Source organism: Zeus faber (assembly GCF_960531495.2).
Source record: "Zeus faber genome assembly, chromosome: 7".
In the NCBI taxonomy this organism is placed as follows: domain Eukaryota; kingdom Metazoa; phylum Chordata; class Actinopteri; order Zeiformes; family Zeidae; genus Zeus; species Zeus faber.
Genome location: NC_137203.1, coordinates 7480927 through 7499296, shown reverse-complemented (window position 1 = coordinate 7499296; position 18370 = coordinate 7480927). Strand labels below are relative to the sequence as shown.

The 18370-nt window shown below is 48.3% G+C and overlaps 2 protein-coding genes across 2 annotated transcripts in view; both read left to right on the top strand.

The window, feature by feature from the left end:
* LOC307232535 (protein unc-13 homolog B-like) overlaps window positions 1-7914 on the top strand; it is a gene marked incomplete at its 3' end in the record, with an annotated part of 62498 nt that extends 54584 nt beyond the window's left edge. The window contains exons 23-30 of the mRNA XM_080003576.1: window positions 1559-1682; window positions 2375-2419; window positions 3222-3293; window positions 4493-4640; window positions 4876-4932; window positions 5980-6063; window positions 6352-6511; window positions 7632-7914. Of these exons, the coding sequence (XP_079859702.1) occupies window positions 1559-1682; window positions 2375-2419; window positions 3222-3293; window positions 4493-4640; window positions 4876-4932; window positions 5980-6063; window positions 6352-6511; window positions 7632-7914 (973 nt within the window). The remainder of the gene's footprint in view (window positions 1-1558; window positions 1683-2374; window positions 2420-3221; window positions 3294-4492; window positions 4641-4875; window positions 4933-5979; window positions 6064-6351; window positions 6512-7631) is intronic.
* An 8232-nt stretch (window positions 7915-16146) lies between these two features.
* Window positions 16147-18370, top strand: part of atp8b5a (ATPase phospholipid transporting 8B5a) — a 43165-nt gene continuing 40941 nt past the window's right edge. The window contains exon 1 of the mRNA XM_080003575.1: window positions 16147-16210. The gene's annotated coding sequence lies outside the window, so the exon portion shown is untranslated. The remainder of the gene's footprint in view (window positions 16211-18370) is intronic.

Below are 18370 nucleotides of genomic sequence, written 5' to 3'. Positions count from 1 at the left end.
TAACGGACTGCTCCACAGACGTCACATAAGCCGGAGATTTGGGCTGTTTTCAGGAAGGCGTTGAACTTTCAAAACCGACGTGACACTGACAAAAGCTTATCTGGCATCAACACGTTCCTTTTAAAGTTTGAACAATTTTTTCATTCGAGTCGTGAAGGTCTGAACCGCTTGTTGGGAGGCTGCGGGCAACCACCACGGCCACGGTCAGAAGTTCTGTGGCTTTTTTTTTTTTTTTTTTTTTCTTTCATGTCGAAATGCAGAGCAGGGCTGTGAGCTTCGCTAGAAGAAAGAAACAAAGATAATGAAGACATGTAGCTTCATTCTTGTTGCCAAGCGACGGCAAGTTTGCCAAAACTTTGTTTGTCACCGGCTTAATCGTTCCTGTTAAATGAAAGTTACTCATGGGAATCCTACAAGCGGCTGACCTCCCTCTTGGCAAGGTTAATTACGTTCGGTTGTAATTAAGATCCTCTGGCCGTTGGTATCAATCCTTATTGAGATTTCAAAGGCTTGAATAAACTTTTTATTGTTGCATATTTTGACTTAAGGGCAAAACCCTTTGCTCTCCCTCAACAAAAGTCTCGTCTCATTGAAACGAGACGTTTCCGACGGCGACTTCCACCGCAGCGCCGCCGGGACAGAGGAAACGAAACCACTGGAATCAAAAAAATAATAAAATAAACACACACATGTTCACAAGCTTTATGTACGGACACGGAAATAAAGACGTATGTCGGGGATGATGTACAGTCTGCCGGTCATTATCTGTAAAATAACCCCTCGGTGGAGCATGTGGGCAGAGGGATCAGAGGGACTTGAACCGGGCGGAGAAGTGGCCGCCCTTGGCGACGGGTCGGGGGGGGGTCATAACTCCGACATAAGTGACCCCTGATCACCGCCTTCGACCAATCAGAACGGAGTGTTCCACAGAGCCGTAAAGGAGCGGAGCGTTGAGCGTTCGTGCGAGCACAAAGCTCCCACGATGCACAGCAGCGCTCCGGAGAGAAAGGGACGTTGGAAGCCTGCCAAATAAAACGGCGCGGCTTGATGAAATTAACTTTATGAGGACTATCTAATGATTGCGGCGCCGTAAATAACGTTCGAAATAAATATCAGACATCGGTTTTGCCGCTCTGCTAGTTCCTAAGTTGCAGTCGCGTAACACGAGACGCGCTAAGATAACAACAATAGAATAATGATTGATGCTGTTTTGCCCACTCTTTCCCCACAGAGTGACTCATCTAGATTTGATTACGCGTTGGAGTAGGGGGTTAGTGGATGTACGTGAGCAGCTGCAGATGTCATGAATCATCTCCCGGTTCCTCTGAAAGCCATCTCAGACCTCCCGGAGGGGGGTCCCTGGCTGCGGGCTTGACAGCTGCCCGGTGGGGCGTCGCAGCTTAGCCTCAATAAAGCTTATTACAGACGACAGAAAGCTGGCCAACGTCTGTTTTGGACCGAAAAGCATGCAGATGAAAATGCGTGATTCGTTTTTTTGCACAGTTTGGATTCATGTCGCGTGTGTGTGTGTGCGTGTGTGCGTGTGCGTGTGTTACAGCCTGAGTGTGTTTGCTGATGTGTGTGAGAAGACGGTGTTGAGGAGAATCCTGAAGGAGCTCTGGAAGATCGTACTCATCAGTCTGGAGAGGACCATCATTCTGCCACAGAGCCAAGACAGTCTGGTACACACACACACACACACACACACACACACACACACACACACACACACACACACAAACATGAGTAAATACACATGTGCAAACTTGAGCGTTCACATACAAACACAACTGATCACAATAGTCGCAGAGAACAACTATTTTTATGATGATGGAATTCATTGAGTTTGTGATTAAGCATAATTAAAGCCCTTTCTCTCTATATACCCAGTGGTTCTCAACGTGGGGTCCTCCAGGGACCCCCAGGGGGTCCTTCAAGAGGCCCCCAAAAAATTGCTTAGTAGTTACTTCACCGTTATTTCATTTACAGGAGGTTACAAGATGTATAGTAATAACCGTTCTGATCCTAGTTTCTCTGTGATCTCCCTAACTTGAGTGGTATTGTAGACGTGAACTCATATTTAACGATACAGATATTCTCTGTTTGCCGTCCCTGATACTAAAATATATCAAATGGGGTCCGCGGCCTCATGTGTGTAAAACGGAGGGCCCTTGATGTGAAACAGGTTGAGAATCACTGCTCTTTAACAAGGACCAGCTTGTAGAGCCACCGACATCACCCTATCGCCCCCGCTGGTGGGCATCTGCAGCTGCTTAACATTGCCTTGAAATCTTGAGCAGCTTTACGTCACGCTGTGTCTCCCACGTCTGCCCTAACGTGTTTCGACTTCATCCGTCCTCTTGCCTTTTTCCAGGGCGCCCAACTGCTCACCGCCGCCAAAGGACTCTCCAACCTCAAGGTAGAGCGATACGGTCGAAACCCTTGAAATCCTCGGCCGTCCAACCCGTTCGTTCGTTTCCGCCTCGGGGAAACGAACGCTGTAATATTCAGATTCCCGGGGATGAGGGGTCAGGGTTCGGGATCCTTGACCCCGAATGTCTGTTACAATAGCTGGAAAACCCCAAGCAGGTGCCCAGACTTGGCCAAAATATATAGTCCGGCACAGAGATTCAATAATTGAATACACCTCATGCGTCAGAAAGGTCCAAGGTCGGCTCCTCTTGGCAGTGGCACAGGCTCATTAAAGGGATTGAAAGCGCTCGCCGGGAGGCTGCGGCGGCTCGGGAGGTGGAGCCGAGGTTAGGGATTTTTTTAGTTTTTTTTTTAATCTTTTTATCTCTCGCCTCCTCTTAGAAAGCGTCCAGGTGTCCTTGAGCAAAGCGCCACTCCTTTAAGCCTTTGCGAAGGGCTTTGAGAGGCTAGAGAACGTCTGCATGAATGCCGTACAACCCACTGACATCGAGGAGTGAAAAGGGAAAGTTAGCGTACCCACTTTGCATGCATACATACGGGGCTGACATGATCATGAAGTTAGAGCTATCGTAACACATGTAATAAGGCAATGTCTACGTGTTGCGGAAGAGCTATCTGTTGACATTCGCCATGTATTACCTCAAGTCATTACATGTCAATGCAGACCTGTAAAAAAAAGTAATGGTTTGTTCCGGATGTGCATGTTGCGAGCTTTAGCACGTCTTCTATCGCTTTTGGGGGAGTTTTTGATGTCTGCCCACCGGTCTGTATGTCCGTCCCTCATCCAGGGAGGAGGTGAGACCAAGACGCTGACGCCGAAACAGTGTGTGATCATCGACGCAGGCCTGGAAACCATCAAGGTGAGCGGAGATCCGGGCGCCGAAGTCAAGCCGTCTTTATGAAGCTGTGACTCAGTCACCAAACAATAAAATAAACAGTAAAACTAGCTATGACTAACTGTTCTTATTTTTGTTGATGTTGAGTTTTAGTAATTTTAGTTTTGAGTTGTTGTGTTGACATAACGCACAAACAACGCATGAGTTGATGATGATGCTGACTAGTTTTCGGTTGTTGTTTTTGACATAAGGCACAACGAAGTACTTATCACATTGCACAAACATAAAAAAAAAATATATATATATATACTAATGACACTATTTATTCAGGGATGCACCAGTTGTGAAATTCTGGGGCGATGCCGATGTTTAGAATGACAAATTCACTTACCGTTTTCCGAGTTCCCATGAACGAGCATCAGTTCCTGCGTGGAGCGCTGCAGAGAGCCCCGTCCGTGTCTTCTAAAGTCCATCGCGGATGCCGTCGTTCTCTCGGGCGGATTAAATATAAATAAATGCTGAAATGGCCATTTATTCAGGCATCGTGGCCATTAACATACCGGGGCGGCCCGCCCAAGTAAGGTCCGTGTGTGGGAAACACTGGATAACCATCGGCCACCGCCATCGGCGACTGTCATCTTATTTGCCGATGGGCCAATTTCTGTCAGCCGATACCGATGTACGGCCGCTAAATCGGGGCATCCCTGGATTTATTCGGATTCCTTACAGCATCTTGCTCTTGTATCAGGTTGAATTTAGAAACAGGTGATTATGCACTTACAGTAAGTTTGAGGTTGCTCCGGTGGCTGATGTGCGCTGTCATTGTTTCTCGCCGCTCATGTGAGTCGCTTCGGACAGAAGTGTCTGATCAATGAATGAATGTAAAACAATAACGGAAATCGTACAGTTGAATGGCACTATCTGTTCGGATACCCCAACACGACCATAGCAGAAGCAGCGTGCTGTAGTTGAAGGATCCTTTCCCCCCCCAACAACTCCCTCTGACAAAAATCCAGTGACTCGCAGCAGGCTGGCAGGTTGTCAGGACTCTGGAACACACGATGAAACAAAGCGTTCGGACGCTACGCCCGAACCATCGTGACACCACCCGGGAACGTGCCCGGAGCAACGCCTCTCGCGTCGGAGCTGTTGCGGTTCTCCCGCTTGGTGCTGGGATCCGGCTTTGACCTCTGGGTCTTCCCTCGCTCCTTTCTCCCCTCCAGCAATACTTCCACGCCGGAGGGAACGGGCTGAAAAGAGCGTTTGTGGAGAAGAGCCCCGAGCTGGCGTCCCTGCGCTACGCCCTCTCCCTCTACTCCCAGAGCACGGACGCCCTCATCAAGACCTTCGTCACCACGCAACGCGCGCAAGGTGAGGCGCACGCGCGCACACACACACACACACACACGCGCATGCACACGCGCACACACACACACGTATGCACACACATACACATACATACACACACGCACACACATACACACACACACACGCATGCACACGCACACACAGTAAATGACAAACAGCAGATTCATTATCTTGTTCAAAAGGTTTGTTGATGTTGTAACTGACCTCGTGTTTCATCTCTTGTCTCCCTCCCTCCCAGTGCATGATGGGATGGGCATCCGAGTTACCCCCAGTGAGAAGGTTCGCCCGGAGCGGGGTAAGGAAGGGCTTGCGGACTTAAATGTGCCTCAAACAAAACGAATGACGGTTGACTTGAGGAAGAAGCCTCGCCCTATCCTCCCTGCTGTCATTCGGGGTCAGGCTGTTGAAGTCGGTGGCACAAGTAGCCGACGACGACTGACGACACGTCGGACCTCTAAACCAAATCCTGATCAGCCCGTCAGCGCATGTGCTTTCATGGGAAGCTCAGAGGTTTTCATGTCGACGCCACCTTCATGGGGATGTTTCATCCTTGTTTTAACCTTCTCTTTTATTTGCTGGCTCATGTCGCTCACCTGGAAAAAGCAGGGACAACTTAGAAGGGGTAGTCGGCATGCGCGGTAAGATGGCCCGGCGCAAAATCGAAACGACCTCTCCCTGGCGTGCGCCGCCAGAGCCACAGAAACGGCGCGGCCGATCCTTGCTGACCCCCGTCCAGCGAGTCCAGGTGGCTCCCACCTGGTCGGAGGGTTAAGCTACCGAGATGCGGGACCAGTCGATTTAAAGACTCATTTGTCCCTGCTGCTGTTGTGCTTTTAAATAACATGAAGTAACCCTATATTTGTTTTTTTGTGTGTATTGTTTGTGTGTTGGTCGTATAACTGCTGGCTGTGCGACAAACCGCCCCTCGGTGATAATCAAGACAACCCTGACCTTGAAGTATTAATGACCAGACCAAACTCCTTAGATCTCTTAGAGTGAGGAGTCATCCATATTTTGAGCGCCGTCATCCATATCGGCGTTTACGTCGCCTACTTCGATGCACCCACGAGTTGTTTGCAACCGTGTTGAATGTTTGTTTCAAAGCAAACTGTTGCCACACAAAATGTTGTTTTTGTTGCAGCCGTCCACTTTGATCGCTCTTGAAATGACGTTTGCGGCTAAATTTAACCTCAGTGAACGCAACCAACTGGGACAGTTTCTCTGGGGGCATTTTTTCTTTTTACCCACTTTTAAGGAGGGCTGCTTCTTCTTCTTCTGCTTCTTCTTCTTCTTCTCCTTCTTCTTCTTTTTTTACTTTGTGGTGCGGTTCCACTTCCCTCAGGCTCCGGGGTGGAGAAGCCCATCGGAGAAGCCGTGGTCCAAGTCGACATGGTGCCCGGGAAGGATCGCAAGGTCAACGTCAGAGGTCGGTCAACTAGAGACACAGAAATACACACAGCCACTGCACCAAATTGCAAATTGCACCTTATATCAGTACGAAGCGTGACCCTGTTTTCTGCAAAGACGCCTCTTTGCAGAAAACGGGGCGGCTCGTTGGGAAGGGAAGCGGTGAGAAACCGCGATCATAGATGCATCCCAAAAAAAAAAAAAAAAAAAAGCTTGAAAACTCACCACTCAGCCATTTCAATGAGACCAACGCGTCATTTTATTCCCCGCCTCTCGCTCTCTCCCATTTTCCCGTCTCTCCGCCCAGTCATCGCCGCCAACGACATGAAGTGGCAGACGTCGGGGATGTTCCGTCCCTTCGTGGAGGTCACCATGGTCGGACCCTTCCTGGCCGACAAGAAGAGGAAGTTCACCACCAAGTCCAAGAACAACAGCTGGAGCGCCAAGTTCGGCGAGGCCTTCCAGTTGTGAGTGGGCGTTGTGAACGTCTTGAGGGGGAGATTCCACCCTGGGTCTCGCTCCTCTTTTTTAGGAGGAAAGTCCCTGGCCTAACGGAACAGGATGAGCCGCGGTGGGCGGAATCCTGCAGAAATACAAGGCGCTAGCCCCGCCGTTGTATTTCTGTTGAGGAGGTCCAGCGGTTCTTAAGTGTAAGGTGGCCATTTCTAGTGGGCCACAGGTGCATACGTCCACTTTTTATTGAATTGAATATCTTAAAATGACCAGATTGCCACTTTCTACAGTCGACCGTTCTGCACTGTTTGCTTTGTGAAATTAATAAATCTTAAATCATATTTGAGCTATGACTTAATGACCGGGTACGAATGCTGATCCTGAGCCTACACTGGTTTTTGCTGTAACCACAAATGACGTCATTTTTTCGATGGGCTGCGTTTGTCAGCCGCAAACAGAGGCTCAGTCCTTGATCCGTTGGATTCGTTGAATGTCACTTTGTTGCTCTGTTTGCCGTTTCATCTCTTCGTTGTACACCATTGTTCCACTGTCTTTCCCCCCCGCCCCAACTCTTCATTTGCGTTTGCTTACTGTGCAAAAGTTTTAGGCACTTGTGGGGAAAAAAAAAAATTGCCGCTTTCAAAAATAACGCCATGAATAGTTTGTATTTGTCAATTAACGACGTGCAAAAGTGCGGTGGAGGGGGGACCTCAATCACATCCAGATTTGGTGTGACCACCCTCGGTGCCTATAAAGCAGCACCGATCCTCCTCGCTCCGCTTGCGCGCGGCTTTCTCTAAGGCACTCGGCGTTCGGCTGTTCCCAGCCTCTCGGAGAACTTCTTCTGCGGATTGAGGCTCAGGACTCGGTCGGTTGTGTCTCTTCATGTGATCCCAGACGGACTGGATGGTGTTGAGGTCGGGGCTCTGCCGGGGGGATCATGCTGACACACTAATGCAGAAGATATTAAACAAGCGTCTAAGACAGATGTTTTTGTGAAACATCCAAAGTGCCTAAAACCTCTGCACAGTACTGGATATAATCTGTTAATATTTACGTAAAAGTGACTCCAGGACGGATATGGTGGGAGTAGCGACGGTAACTCCCGCCCTCTGACCCCCTCTCCCCGTCCAGCGTCCTGGGGAAGGAGTCTCCCGACTGCTACGAGCTGCAGCTGACGGTGAAGGACTACTGCTTCGGCCGGGCGGACCGGGTGGTGGGCACGGCGGTGGTGCAACTCCGCGACGTGGCCGAGCGCAAGAGCTGCGTGTGCTGGTGCCCGCTGGGCGCCCGCGTGCACACGGACGAGACGGGCGTCACCGTCATGCGCATCCTGTCGCAGCGGCCCGCCGACGAGGTGGCCAAGGAGTTCGTCAAGGTCAAGTCGGAGACGCGGCCGGCGGAGGAGGGGAGGTGAACGGGGGCCCGGATCGGAGCGGTCTGAGGCCTTCGTTTTGGGGGCCGGGTATTGTGAAGACCCGGGGCGGTGACTCGTCATGGTTGTGGTGTTTTTTTTTGTTTTGTTTTGTTTTTGCCTTATCACCGTGATCCTCACTGTGTTCTCTGCTCTGCGAAGCGTCTGAGCAGCTTGTCCTGTGGAGACAGCGTTCAACACGGTGGACGTTTTAAGGGAAAGGCTGAGGGTCTCGAGGGAAAGTGTGGAATTTGAGGAGCGCTCCAACCCGCAGAAAACATTCTGAACCACGCAGGCACTCGGACGAAAAACATCTACGAGGTTACGCGGGGAGAGAATGTGTTTTCCTGGTTGGGTTTGGATCAGGGGTCTCAAACTCAAATGACCTGGAGGCCACATGTCAGGTTTTCTGCTCAACCTGCCCCCGCCCCTCGCCTAGTTTGTTCTCTTTCTTTTTTTTTTACACTGTGCATTCGTGAATTGTCTAATAACACGTCTGTTAAATAGAGACACGTGATTCTAAAAAAAAAAATATCTGTTACGTTCTTTTTCGTTCTGTTTAATATTCCGAGTCAATTCTGATTTTAAAATATCAAACGTGCAGCGGGCCGCATTCAGTTGCCTCAAAGGGTCGGATGTGGACCCCCGGGGCCTATGGTTTTGAGACCCCTGGTTGGGTTCGGCTCCTGAAACCAGGGTCGGAAAAAATGTTCCTGTGTTGTCTGCAGCCGGTGTAAAAACTTGCCAAAGCAAAAAAAGAAAAAAAAAGGCGAAAAAAACTTAGATCGCGTTCAGTCCAACTCAATTTCAGCTGAACAACGATGACTGTACAGGAAGTGATGCGGGATTGTTGAGCTAAAGAGGGGAATCTGGTCGGGCACACACACACACAGACAGACGGACGGACACACACACACACGACAAAATACCATTGAGCACAGCGGGCGCGCCATGGCTCACGCCCGCTCGCTCGGCCTCCGCGTCACGCGTGTTGCATTTCATCAGTCTCTCACAAAGCAAACACAACGCTCGTCGTCTTCTCCAAGGCTTTTGGATCCTCTCTCCCAAACACCTTAAACCCCACCGGCCTACGGGGAGACGCCGTGCAAAACCATGAAGTCCAAAGTATGTAAGACATGTCTCCTAAATGAACCGAGTCACAGAACCGGGGTGGGGGGGGTAGTTTCTTGAATTCCTGTGAAACTCCAGCGACTAATGAGATTCCTCCCTGGCGCCCTTCAGGTTCCGCAGATTAAAAAAAAATAAAAAATCCCCCGCCGGGGCGACGAAGAACCGAAAAGATGAAAACTCGAGGAGAGTTTAACAGCGTCTTTAAGATGTCGAGATGAGGACATATATATATATATATATATATATATATATATATATATATATCTACACACGCACACACACACACACACACACACACACACACACACACAGGAAACAGCTTACGTGGAAGGTCTTATAATGAGATGTTTAACATTTGCCGTTGTCTGGTGCTTTTAACCACCTGCTCCGATGCGCCTTTTTGGTTCGACCGCGCAGAGGATCAAAGACGTTGAGACCGGATTCCATGATGCACTGATGTTCACCACGGTGAGAGTCCAGGTCGTCAGGCGGCCAAGCTGTCTTTTTTTTTTTTTTTTTTTTAAGACGCAGATCAGACGTCTCCTTTCCCCGTTTGATGGCTGCTGCACCCATGGAGGGGGTGGCCACACACACACACACACACACACACACACTGACAGAGATGTGAACTGAAGCCCTCCCTTCGAACAAAGTAACTTCATTTTGTTCACATTTTCCCTCCATGGGATGTGAAGCATTTTAGATTTTTAATTTTTTTCCCCCCCGCGGTGGCGAAAGCATAAACGCGAAAGGAGAACGCATCGGCCCAACGGAGTATCCGCTGCCTTCAGAAGCAATGCGTTGTGGGTACAGGTATCGAAGGGTCAAATCACTTGACGCCAGCTCAGAAAGTCACTTCTCCGATGGGATGTTGAAACATGTTTAACGTAACGGCGCTGCGAGGAGTTTTCCGTCATTGTAATTGTCAGTAGCCATGTTTTTTTTATGCGTCTTTCGGCCGTTAATATGACAATCTCTCTACAGCGACTGATCTTTAACACAAACACACGCTCCACTAGTGATGTAGTAGCTGCTTGTACCGAGAGGTGACGGAGCCGGAAACATCACCGCTTTTCCCCAACGGTGGGCGCCAGCGTCACCGAAAGGCCCCGCCGCCCCGAGGGGGGGAAAAAAGCACTCGCAACGCCGTCAGCGCACTTTTGCCGCGAAACTGCGGTTCTGCTCTTTTTTTTTTTGCCAAATCTTATTGTGACTGTGAAGACTGTTTACCCGTGCACCTGCACGGCAAGAAAACAGCCAAACACCGAACAACCGTTTTGTTGTTGTTGTTGTTTTTTTTGGTTTTGTTGTTTGGGGGGGGGGGGGGGGTTTAGCGAGGTAGTTAATTCTGTCGTATTCGGGGGAGCCAGACGCGGAATTCACCCTCGATGTTTTTCCGCTGTTGTAATTTTCTGTACCTTCGCTGCTTTTTCCATCGGATCTCGACAACGACAAGGAAGCAAACAAAAAACAAAGAAACAGAAACTTTAATTGAAAGCCATGTCAGAGAGCCGGTTTAGGCGCGCGCGTAGTATCACCGTTTGATCTCGGTTCGGCGGCGAACTTCGCGGGTCGGCCCCCGGCGGGCGAGCATTCCGTCCGATCCCGTTGCACCGATATGGGGAGGGCGTCCATCCCCCCCCCCGAACGCGCCTCCCTGTCGGTCGACCATGTGCCAAGGAGCGCCAAGTGTCAGGGTTCTGTTGCTCGGCGCAACCACATCCGTTTACTGTACGCGGGGCCGGCGTAAACGATGGACGCGGTTGTCGAGGGCCACAACCGCTCGGGGGGAGGAGGGGGACACATGATCAGTGGGGGCCCGGGGCCTGGCGGCAGGTCAGAGAAGCCATCCGCGTCCAGGGCATTCCGTGGGGACATGCATGGAGCGATGCGCGGTGGAGACCCGGAGAGGGAGCGATCGCGGCGCCAAAGGCGAATAAAAACATGTTTTTAGTGTCGATGAGTTTCGATGTCCTTATTGAACGAAAAACAGCCCCCCCTTCACCCCCGGCTTAGGGCCTCATATTTCCACGGCCCGCCCCTGGCTGTACCTGTATTTTAGGATTTCCCTCCATCCAGGTGGAGGCGGCGTGGACGCCCCCCCCCCGTTCTCCGTCCGGACACGCATGCCACTCCACACCCGTTCCCGAGTGTACTTGCTCGGGAAAAGCGCGTGACGCGCTCCTTGCGCCCGAGAGGAACGGTTCCTGGAGGCGGATTAGACACAAGGAGAAGAAGAAGAGCGGCTCCCGCTGAATGGACCCGGCAAGTTAACCCTTGCACTGTGTTTTACATTGAGAAAGTACGTTTGTAAAGAGGAGCAGCAAAAACACCCTGACAGCCAGAGCATGTATTTATTGTACACAATGAGCGTGAGCTAGAATGGTGAACTTTTTATTTATGTAATGTTGAATAAGAAAAACAAAACACTGATATACTGTATGTAAAGTACCCATCATAATTCTGTGAAATATGTTGAAAATACTTGTAACAATATTTTGTATATAAAGTATTTATGAAGCATTCCTCGCTGCTCGTTTCTCCAGCGCTTCTCTGAAATTAGAATAACTTGTACTTTTTTGATTTTTCAAACCTTCTTCAGCTCTCCTCCAGGTATCTCTTGTGTCTCTTCATGTGATATTAAAAAGGCCAATTTCCTGCCACCTGTGAAATGTTTGAATTTCACAAGATATAAATATAATCGCTGCGATTGCTAGGTTTCGCCATTAGATGGCGCAATTCATGTTACACGTCTAAAGGTCTCCCTGAGACTGAAGGACCCTGTGGATGCAGCTGAACATCCCTCATCAAGCAGCAATTCTCATAATCCCATAATCTCAAAAACTCAATGAAATGCAACCAAGGGATATAAGCATGATCATTCAGTTCTACAGTGATGTGAAATGCACGACAAACTCCATTCAGGTTTCTTTTTTTTAATGTCTGTTTGCCAAAGAACACATTTGTTTTAACAACATAGAACATTTGCATTAGGTATATTTCCAGGGTAATATAACACGACGTCCTGAATGTAAAGTCTTACAGTCGGGCGCATCGTAGAGTTTGCATCGCCTCTGTCACCGAAGCTCCAAAGGTGAAGTTTTAGATTCTGCTTAATCGACACGCAGACCCTGTATGGGCAGAGCCGCCCTTTAGGATGCGGATGCTTTAGCGAGACGTTCGAGACCGTGTTGAAAAGAGGCAGCCTGGATTTTACTTTATTTAGCGTTTTCCCTGATCGCAATGATGATGTTTGGCCACGCATTCTATTTCTGCCTGTATTCCCTCTGGAACTATGGGATATTAGATGCACAAGGTTTTTTGACGTTTCAAAGTTGTATTGGTCATATACAGCGTGACTATGCAGAAACTGACAAGTACATGTTTGGCCTTTGACCATCTTGAAGAAAACCCTAAAAGAACAGATTAAAAAATATACAAATTACAATAGGGAGTGTACCCACCTTAAATACTTAATGGGCCCCTAATATCAAGCCTGTTCTCTGCTTTACAATGTGAAAGAAAAAAAATTTAATGAAAAGGTATAAATAATATAAGTAAATAAAATAAGTGTACCTCAGTATAGTGCAAGTATATTAATAAGGCATGTTAGAACAATGATGTGTGGTTGATGTTGAGGTGATTGTGAAGATATTTGTAAAGATGTCTTTTTGCCTGCTCTGACTTCTCGGACCGTGGTGGAGAAGCTTGCGTGTTCCAATGAGCCTGAGAGCGATGCCGTCTGGAGCCTCCCTTATGGTAGGGTCACCCATGGCGGTAAGGTTGAGGGGGAGGTTCCAGATGAAGAGCGATCCAGCCAAGACCTCAACAGCGGAACTGGTGGAGGATGACGGCAAGTCACGTAAGGTCCGGCACTAAACGCGGATGAAGGTTGCAACAGAGGATTGTCCCCAATCGTTATGGATCGCTGCTATTGGAACCTGGCCCCCCTCTGCCAAGGATCGTGTGGTGGCTGCAGGTGCATCAGCCTCTCCATGTTGAAACATTTCACATGCAGGCGTCCTCCCGAAAGGGAATCAGACTGCTCAACATTCTCAATAAAAGTCCTGTGGTGATCAGAAACTGGTGACGGGTGCAGGACCGTGAAGTCTAGCAGCTCCTTTCCATAACCTGGCACACAGCAGGTGGGTGTTTGACGCAGTCATTAAGCTCTTGGACTGAGGCAGAAAGAGCTTTACAGCATCTGCATCCACAACTGAGCAGCCCTGTATAGGATCCACTCTGCTCACCCAGTAGGGGGGAAGGGGCTGTCTCGAAAACTCCTGTCTGGACTACCGCACCCAGAGGGATCATCACCACGCGGTCAGAATCAGAAACGGAAGCATAAACAAAAAAATACAGTATATTGGAGCCTGGCACGTACACAACCCTGATGGACAACTGTATCCAGTGATCGACCCGAAGGGCAAACTGCCATCATTTCCAGAGAGCTAAGGAGCTATCGATATTGCAGCACTCTCCGAAACCTGACTGGCTGATGAAGTGCAGCTGAAGGAGGAGAAAGGGGAATATACTTTCTACTGGAAAGGAATACCTGTTGATGAGCCAAGGATCCACAGTGTGGGTTTTGCCATTAAGACCAGCCTCATGAGCCACCTCTCTGAACTCCCTGTGGGCATCAATGCCTAATGACCATACACCTGACGCTTGCAGGCAGCCAAAAGATCACCATTGCTAGTGCTTACCCTCCAACACTTGATGCACAGAGCGAAGTTAAGGAGGCGTCCTATGCTGACCTGGACAACATCATAACCAAAGCCTCTCAGGAGGACAAGCTAATCCTGTGGCAATATTTCAGTGCCAGGGTGGGACGAAACCACAATCTATGGAGAGGCACAATGGGGAAAGAAGGCGTTGGCAATACAAACTCCAACCTCACACTACTGCTTACAAAGTGCACACACACAACACAGCCTGGTCATGACCATAGACCTTTCCACCAAAAGAACAAATTCAAAACATGCTGGATGCATCCCCGCTTTGAGCTCTGGCATCATCGACTACATCGGCTACGTAGTCTTCCTCATCAAAGACCGCCCAGATGTGGTCAACACCAGAGCGATGACAAGTACGGATGCATGCTGGACAAACCACCGCCTCATTGGCTCCATCATGTCCATCTGTTTCAAGCGGAAAAGAAGGGTGCAGAAAAGACAGAGATGGCCAAAGCTCAACATCGAATGGTTGGGTGACGCCACCTTTCGACAACAGACCCGGGCTGCTCTCAGTGCTGAACTGCCAAAGAAATATCCAAAAGACATTGAAACACACTGGGGCATGTTAAAATCTATCATCATGGGCTCCTGCAGAAGCACTCTTGGCTAAAAAACCCGGGCAGCGTAAAGACTGGTACCATGAGAATGACACTGAACAGCTCACTGACATCATGCAGCAAACCTTATCATCTCACAAAATGACATCAACAGCAAGAGCAGCCCATGTCAAAGCAACGGCAACCGTCCAATCTCTGGTTAGGAAACTGAAAACCCAGTGGTGGACAAAGAAGGCTCTTGAGATTCAGCAGCTTGCAGACTCTGGGGATACCAGAGGTTTCTTCGATGACACACAAGCGGTACATGGCCCCAGCTGCCGTTGCCTAACCCCCCTTCACTCCAAAGATGGTCCAAAGGTGCTGAGAAATAATGAGTCAATGGCGAACAAATGGAAAGAGCACTCCATCAACAACCTATAAGTGAGAACGTGGGAGCACCACCCGGCCGGAGAGAGGCGCAGGATGCCATAAGGAAGATGAACAACAACAAGGCCGCTGGACTTGATGGCATCCCAGCAGAAGTCCTGAAGGAAGGAGGGCAAAATCTCCTTAGCCACACCCATGCCCTGCTCCTCAAAATACGGGTAAAATTAGGAAATCCCTGTACATCTTTGGGAGTAGTACTATCAGTAGTAGTAGTAATAGTAATAGTAGTAGTAAAAGTAGTAGTAGTAATGATAATAGTAGTAGTAGTAGTAGTAGTAGTAGTAGTAGCAGTAATGGTAGTAGAAGTCATAGTAGTAGTAGTAGTAGTAGTGGTAATAATAGTAGTAGTAATGGCAGTAGAAGTATTAGCAGTAGTAGTAATAGTAATAATAGCAGTAGTAATGGTAGTAGAAGTAGTAGTGTTTGTAATAGTAGTAGTAGTAGTAGTTGTAATAGTAGTAGTGGTAGTAGTAATAGTAGTGGTAATAGTAGTAGTACTAATAGTGGTGATGGCAATTAATTGCTGTATTTTGTTTGTGGCCTCTCAATGAAATCAAGTTCAAGTTATTGTTGTGTGTGTGCGTGTGCGTGTGCGTGTGCGTGCGTGTGTGCGTGCGTGCGTGCGAGCGCGGGAGAATAATAAAAATCTTTCTGGACATTGGATATCTTCTTCTTCTTCTTCTTCTTGGTGTTGCTCCCGTTAGGGGTCGCCACCACGGATCATCTGCCTCCAATAAAGATAGGATGTTCAGAATAATAATAATTAATTTTAATATAATAATAATAATAGTAATTATTATTATTATATAATAGTAATACAATAATAATAAAATAATAACAATATTATTATTATCATTATTATTATTATTATTAATAATAATAATAATAATAACAATAATAATAATAATAAATATATTAAATTATATTACATTTCACTGCATATATGTATGAAAGCATGTATATATATATGTGACGAATAAACTTCTTGAGTCTTGAATCTTAAAATAAAAGTTTAAAGTCAATAAACAAAAACACTGAAATGAAGAGAGAGAGACAGAGAGAGAGAGAGACAGAGAGAGAGAGCGAGACAGAGAGAGAGAGAGACGGAGAGAGAGAGAGACGGAGAGAGAGAGAGACAGAGAGAGAGAGAGAGAGACAGAGAGAGAGAGAGAGAGACAGACAGAGAGGGGGGAGTGGAAGAAAGTGGGGACAGGGAGGAGCGAGGGTCGCCGTTAATGTAAACGGAGGGAGGGGAGCGGCAGGACGAGGGAGGAGAGAGAGAGAGAGAGAGAGGGAGGGAGGAGAGGAAGGGAAGAAGGAAGGAGGGAAGGAGGGAGGGAGGGAGGGAGGGAAAGCCCGATATTGAGGAAAACGTTACTTCGCGAGAAACTCCGGAGCTGTGTGGACCGCCGCCGCCGCCGCCGCCCACGCCGACACCCCCTGCACACGGTAAGACTCACGGCCGCCCGCCTCACCTCGGAGCCCGGGTTCAGAGTGGAGGACGAGTCGGTGGGCGGGCGGGGGAGGTAAAGTTTTCACAGATAGCGCGGAGCCAGTGGAGGAAGGAAGCCTCCGTCCTCCCGTCCTCCCCGCGGAGCCTCGCAGCAAACTCGGGGTTTGTTTACCGAAGAGAAGCGCGGCTTCGGTGGAGGAAAAACCTGCCGTTGTTTGGGTCCCACCGCACGTGTTTGACGTATTTCCTTCATATTTTTTTTCCTTTTTTTTTTTTAAGAGGTGACGTAGCGTAAGGTCCGTGACGACACGTCCCCCCCCCCCCCCCCCCCCCCCCCGGTGAATGACTTTTATGACTTAAACCGGGGGGGGCAATCGGTGGTCCGCGGCCCCCTAGTGGGCCCTGACAGCGTTGTGTCGAAAGTCCGCAGCGCATCATTTTTTTTCTTCCTATTTTGCTCCATCTATTCTATCTTTATTCTATTTTATTTCCATCTTTTTATACACAGGTTGCTTTGTGCAACACTGGACGTGTTTTTATTGCCATACCCCTGGTTGTAACTACTTTTATGCACCGTGTGTGTGTGTGTGAGAGAATCAGAGAGAGTGTGTGTGTCAGCGTGTAGGTTTATGTGTGTGTGTGTGTGTGTGAGAGAGAGAGAGTCAGAGAGTGTGTGTGTGTGTGAGAGAGAGAGAGAGAATCAGAGAGAGTGTGTGTGTGCGTGCACACGTGCGTGCGTGCGTGCGTCACAAGGGGCACGCATGCTTCAGACGACCCCGGAGGTGTGTGTATTCCATTTTTATTTTTTATTTTTTTTTGGAATTAAACAGTCAACTTATTTATTGGGATTTATTTTTATTTTATCCTGGTACGGCGGGATCGAGATGGAAGAGTTAATAAGGACATTTTACATGATAATAATTTAAATTACGTCAATTCAACAAGCCATCGTAATGTTCATCATCATCATCATCATCATATAAAAACTACATGGTGAATGATAAGAGTAATATTAGACCAAATTCTTTGGTTTTATTCATTTAAACCCACTTATTTTGTACCTTGCTCAGTATTTTAGCTCATATCGTGTGATTGCCGTTCATTTCGGCTACAAAATTGTCTGTCACAATATGATAATATGTCAATGTTTTAGCTTTAATGAGTAAGAGAGTGTCTTCTATTTTGTGAGGAGGCACATCAGCGAAAGCGGGAGGGAAAGGGGAAATACAGATTTTTAGAACGTTGGTTCCCATCATGTATGACTGCAGCCGACTTTACACTATTGCAAAAGGCGGTTTGGATAAAATGTAATATTGCTGTTATTCAAAATATTTTAAAAAAGAATACACCAAGACACACATGACTGTAATGTGCGTTTCCCCCGTTTTCGAAAAAGGAGATTTAATGCTTGAGGACTGTGTTTAAGCGCAGTGAGGAGCCGCAGAAAAATGGGAAGTTTCTGCTAACGGCAGTTATGAATGATGGGAACCAACATACCTACCTTCAAAAATGGCGAACCTACCCCCCTTTCCCAGACAGGTAAGACTCATTTATTTGAGACCGTTGAAAGATGGAACTAAAATGAAGTGACTTTCACTTCAATCTAATTGGAAGCTGCGAAGGAATGCGGTCCCATCGCAGCTGAATTTGATCCCTGTTCAAACCCGTTTAAACTCCGCTTGACCCCCGCTCCGATCCGGCTCCGGGGCCCCGCTTTCTGTCAGGTGCCCCGAAGCGACAAAGTCACGGCGGTTCATAGGCGGACGCTGGTATTGATGCACGATGAGGCGTGAAAGTTCGATCAAAAGGTCAGGGCGTTATCAGGTAAACCGAGAGGGGGGTGACCGCTGGCTCTGGCTTTGGGACCCGGGTCCTTGGCTGAATAATTCAGTGCTTGATTGTTTGGGGCTTTCCATGCGCCGTGCTGCCGTTGTAATAAAATTTTCCATTTTTTTTCCCGTCTCCGTCACGAGGATGATCTGGTGACCGATGCAAGAGACTGGAAACGCTTTTTTAGGGGTCCGGTGCAAAGTGCAGGAACCCTATTGTTTTCGTTCCGATTATTATTCTTCTAGCCATTTTCCGCTGAAGGTGCCCGTCGCTCAGGAACCGTGGAAGCCAAGGATGCGAAGCTCAGATGATGGGTGAGACGGGTT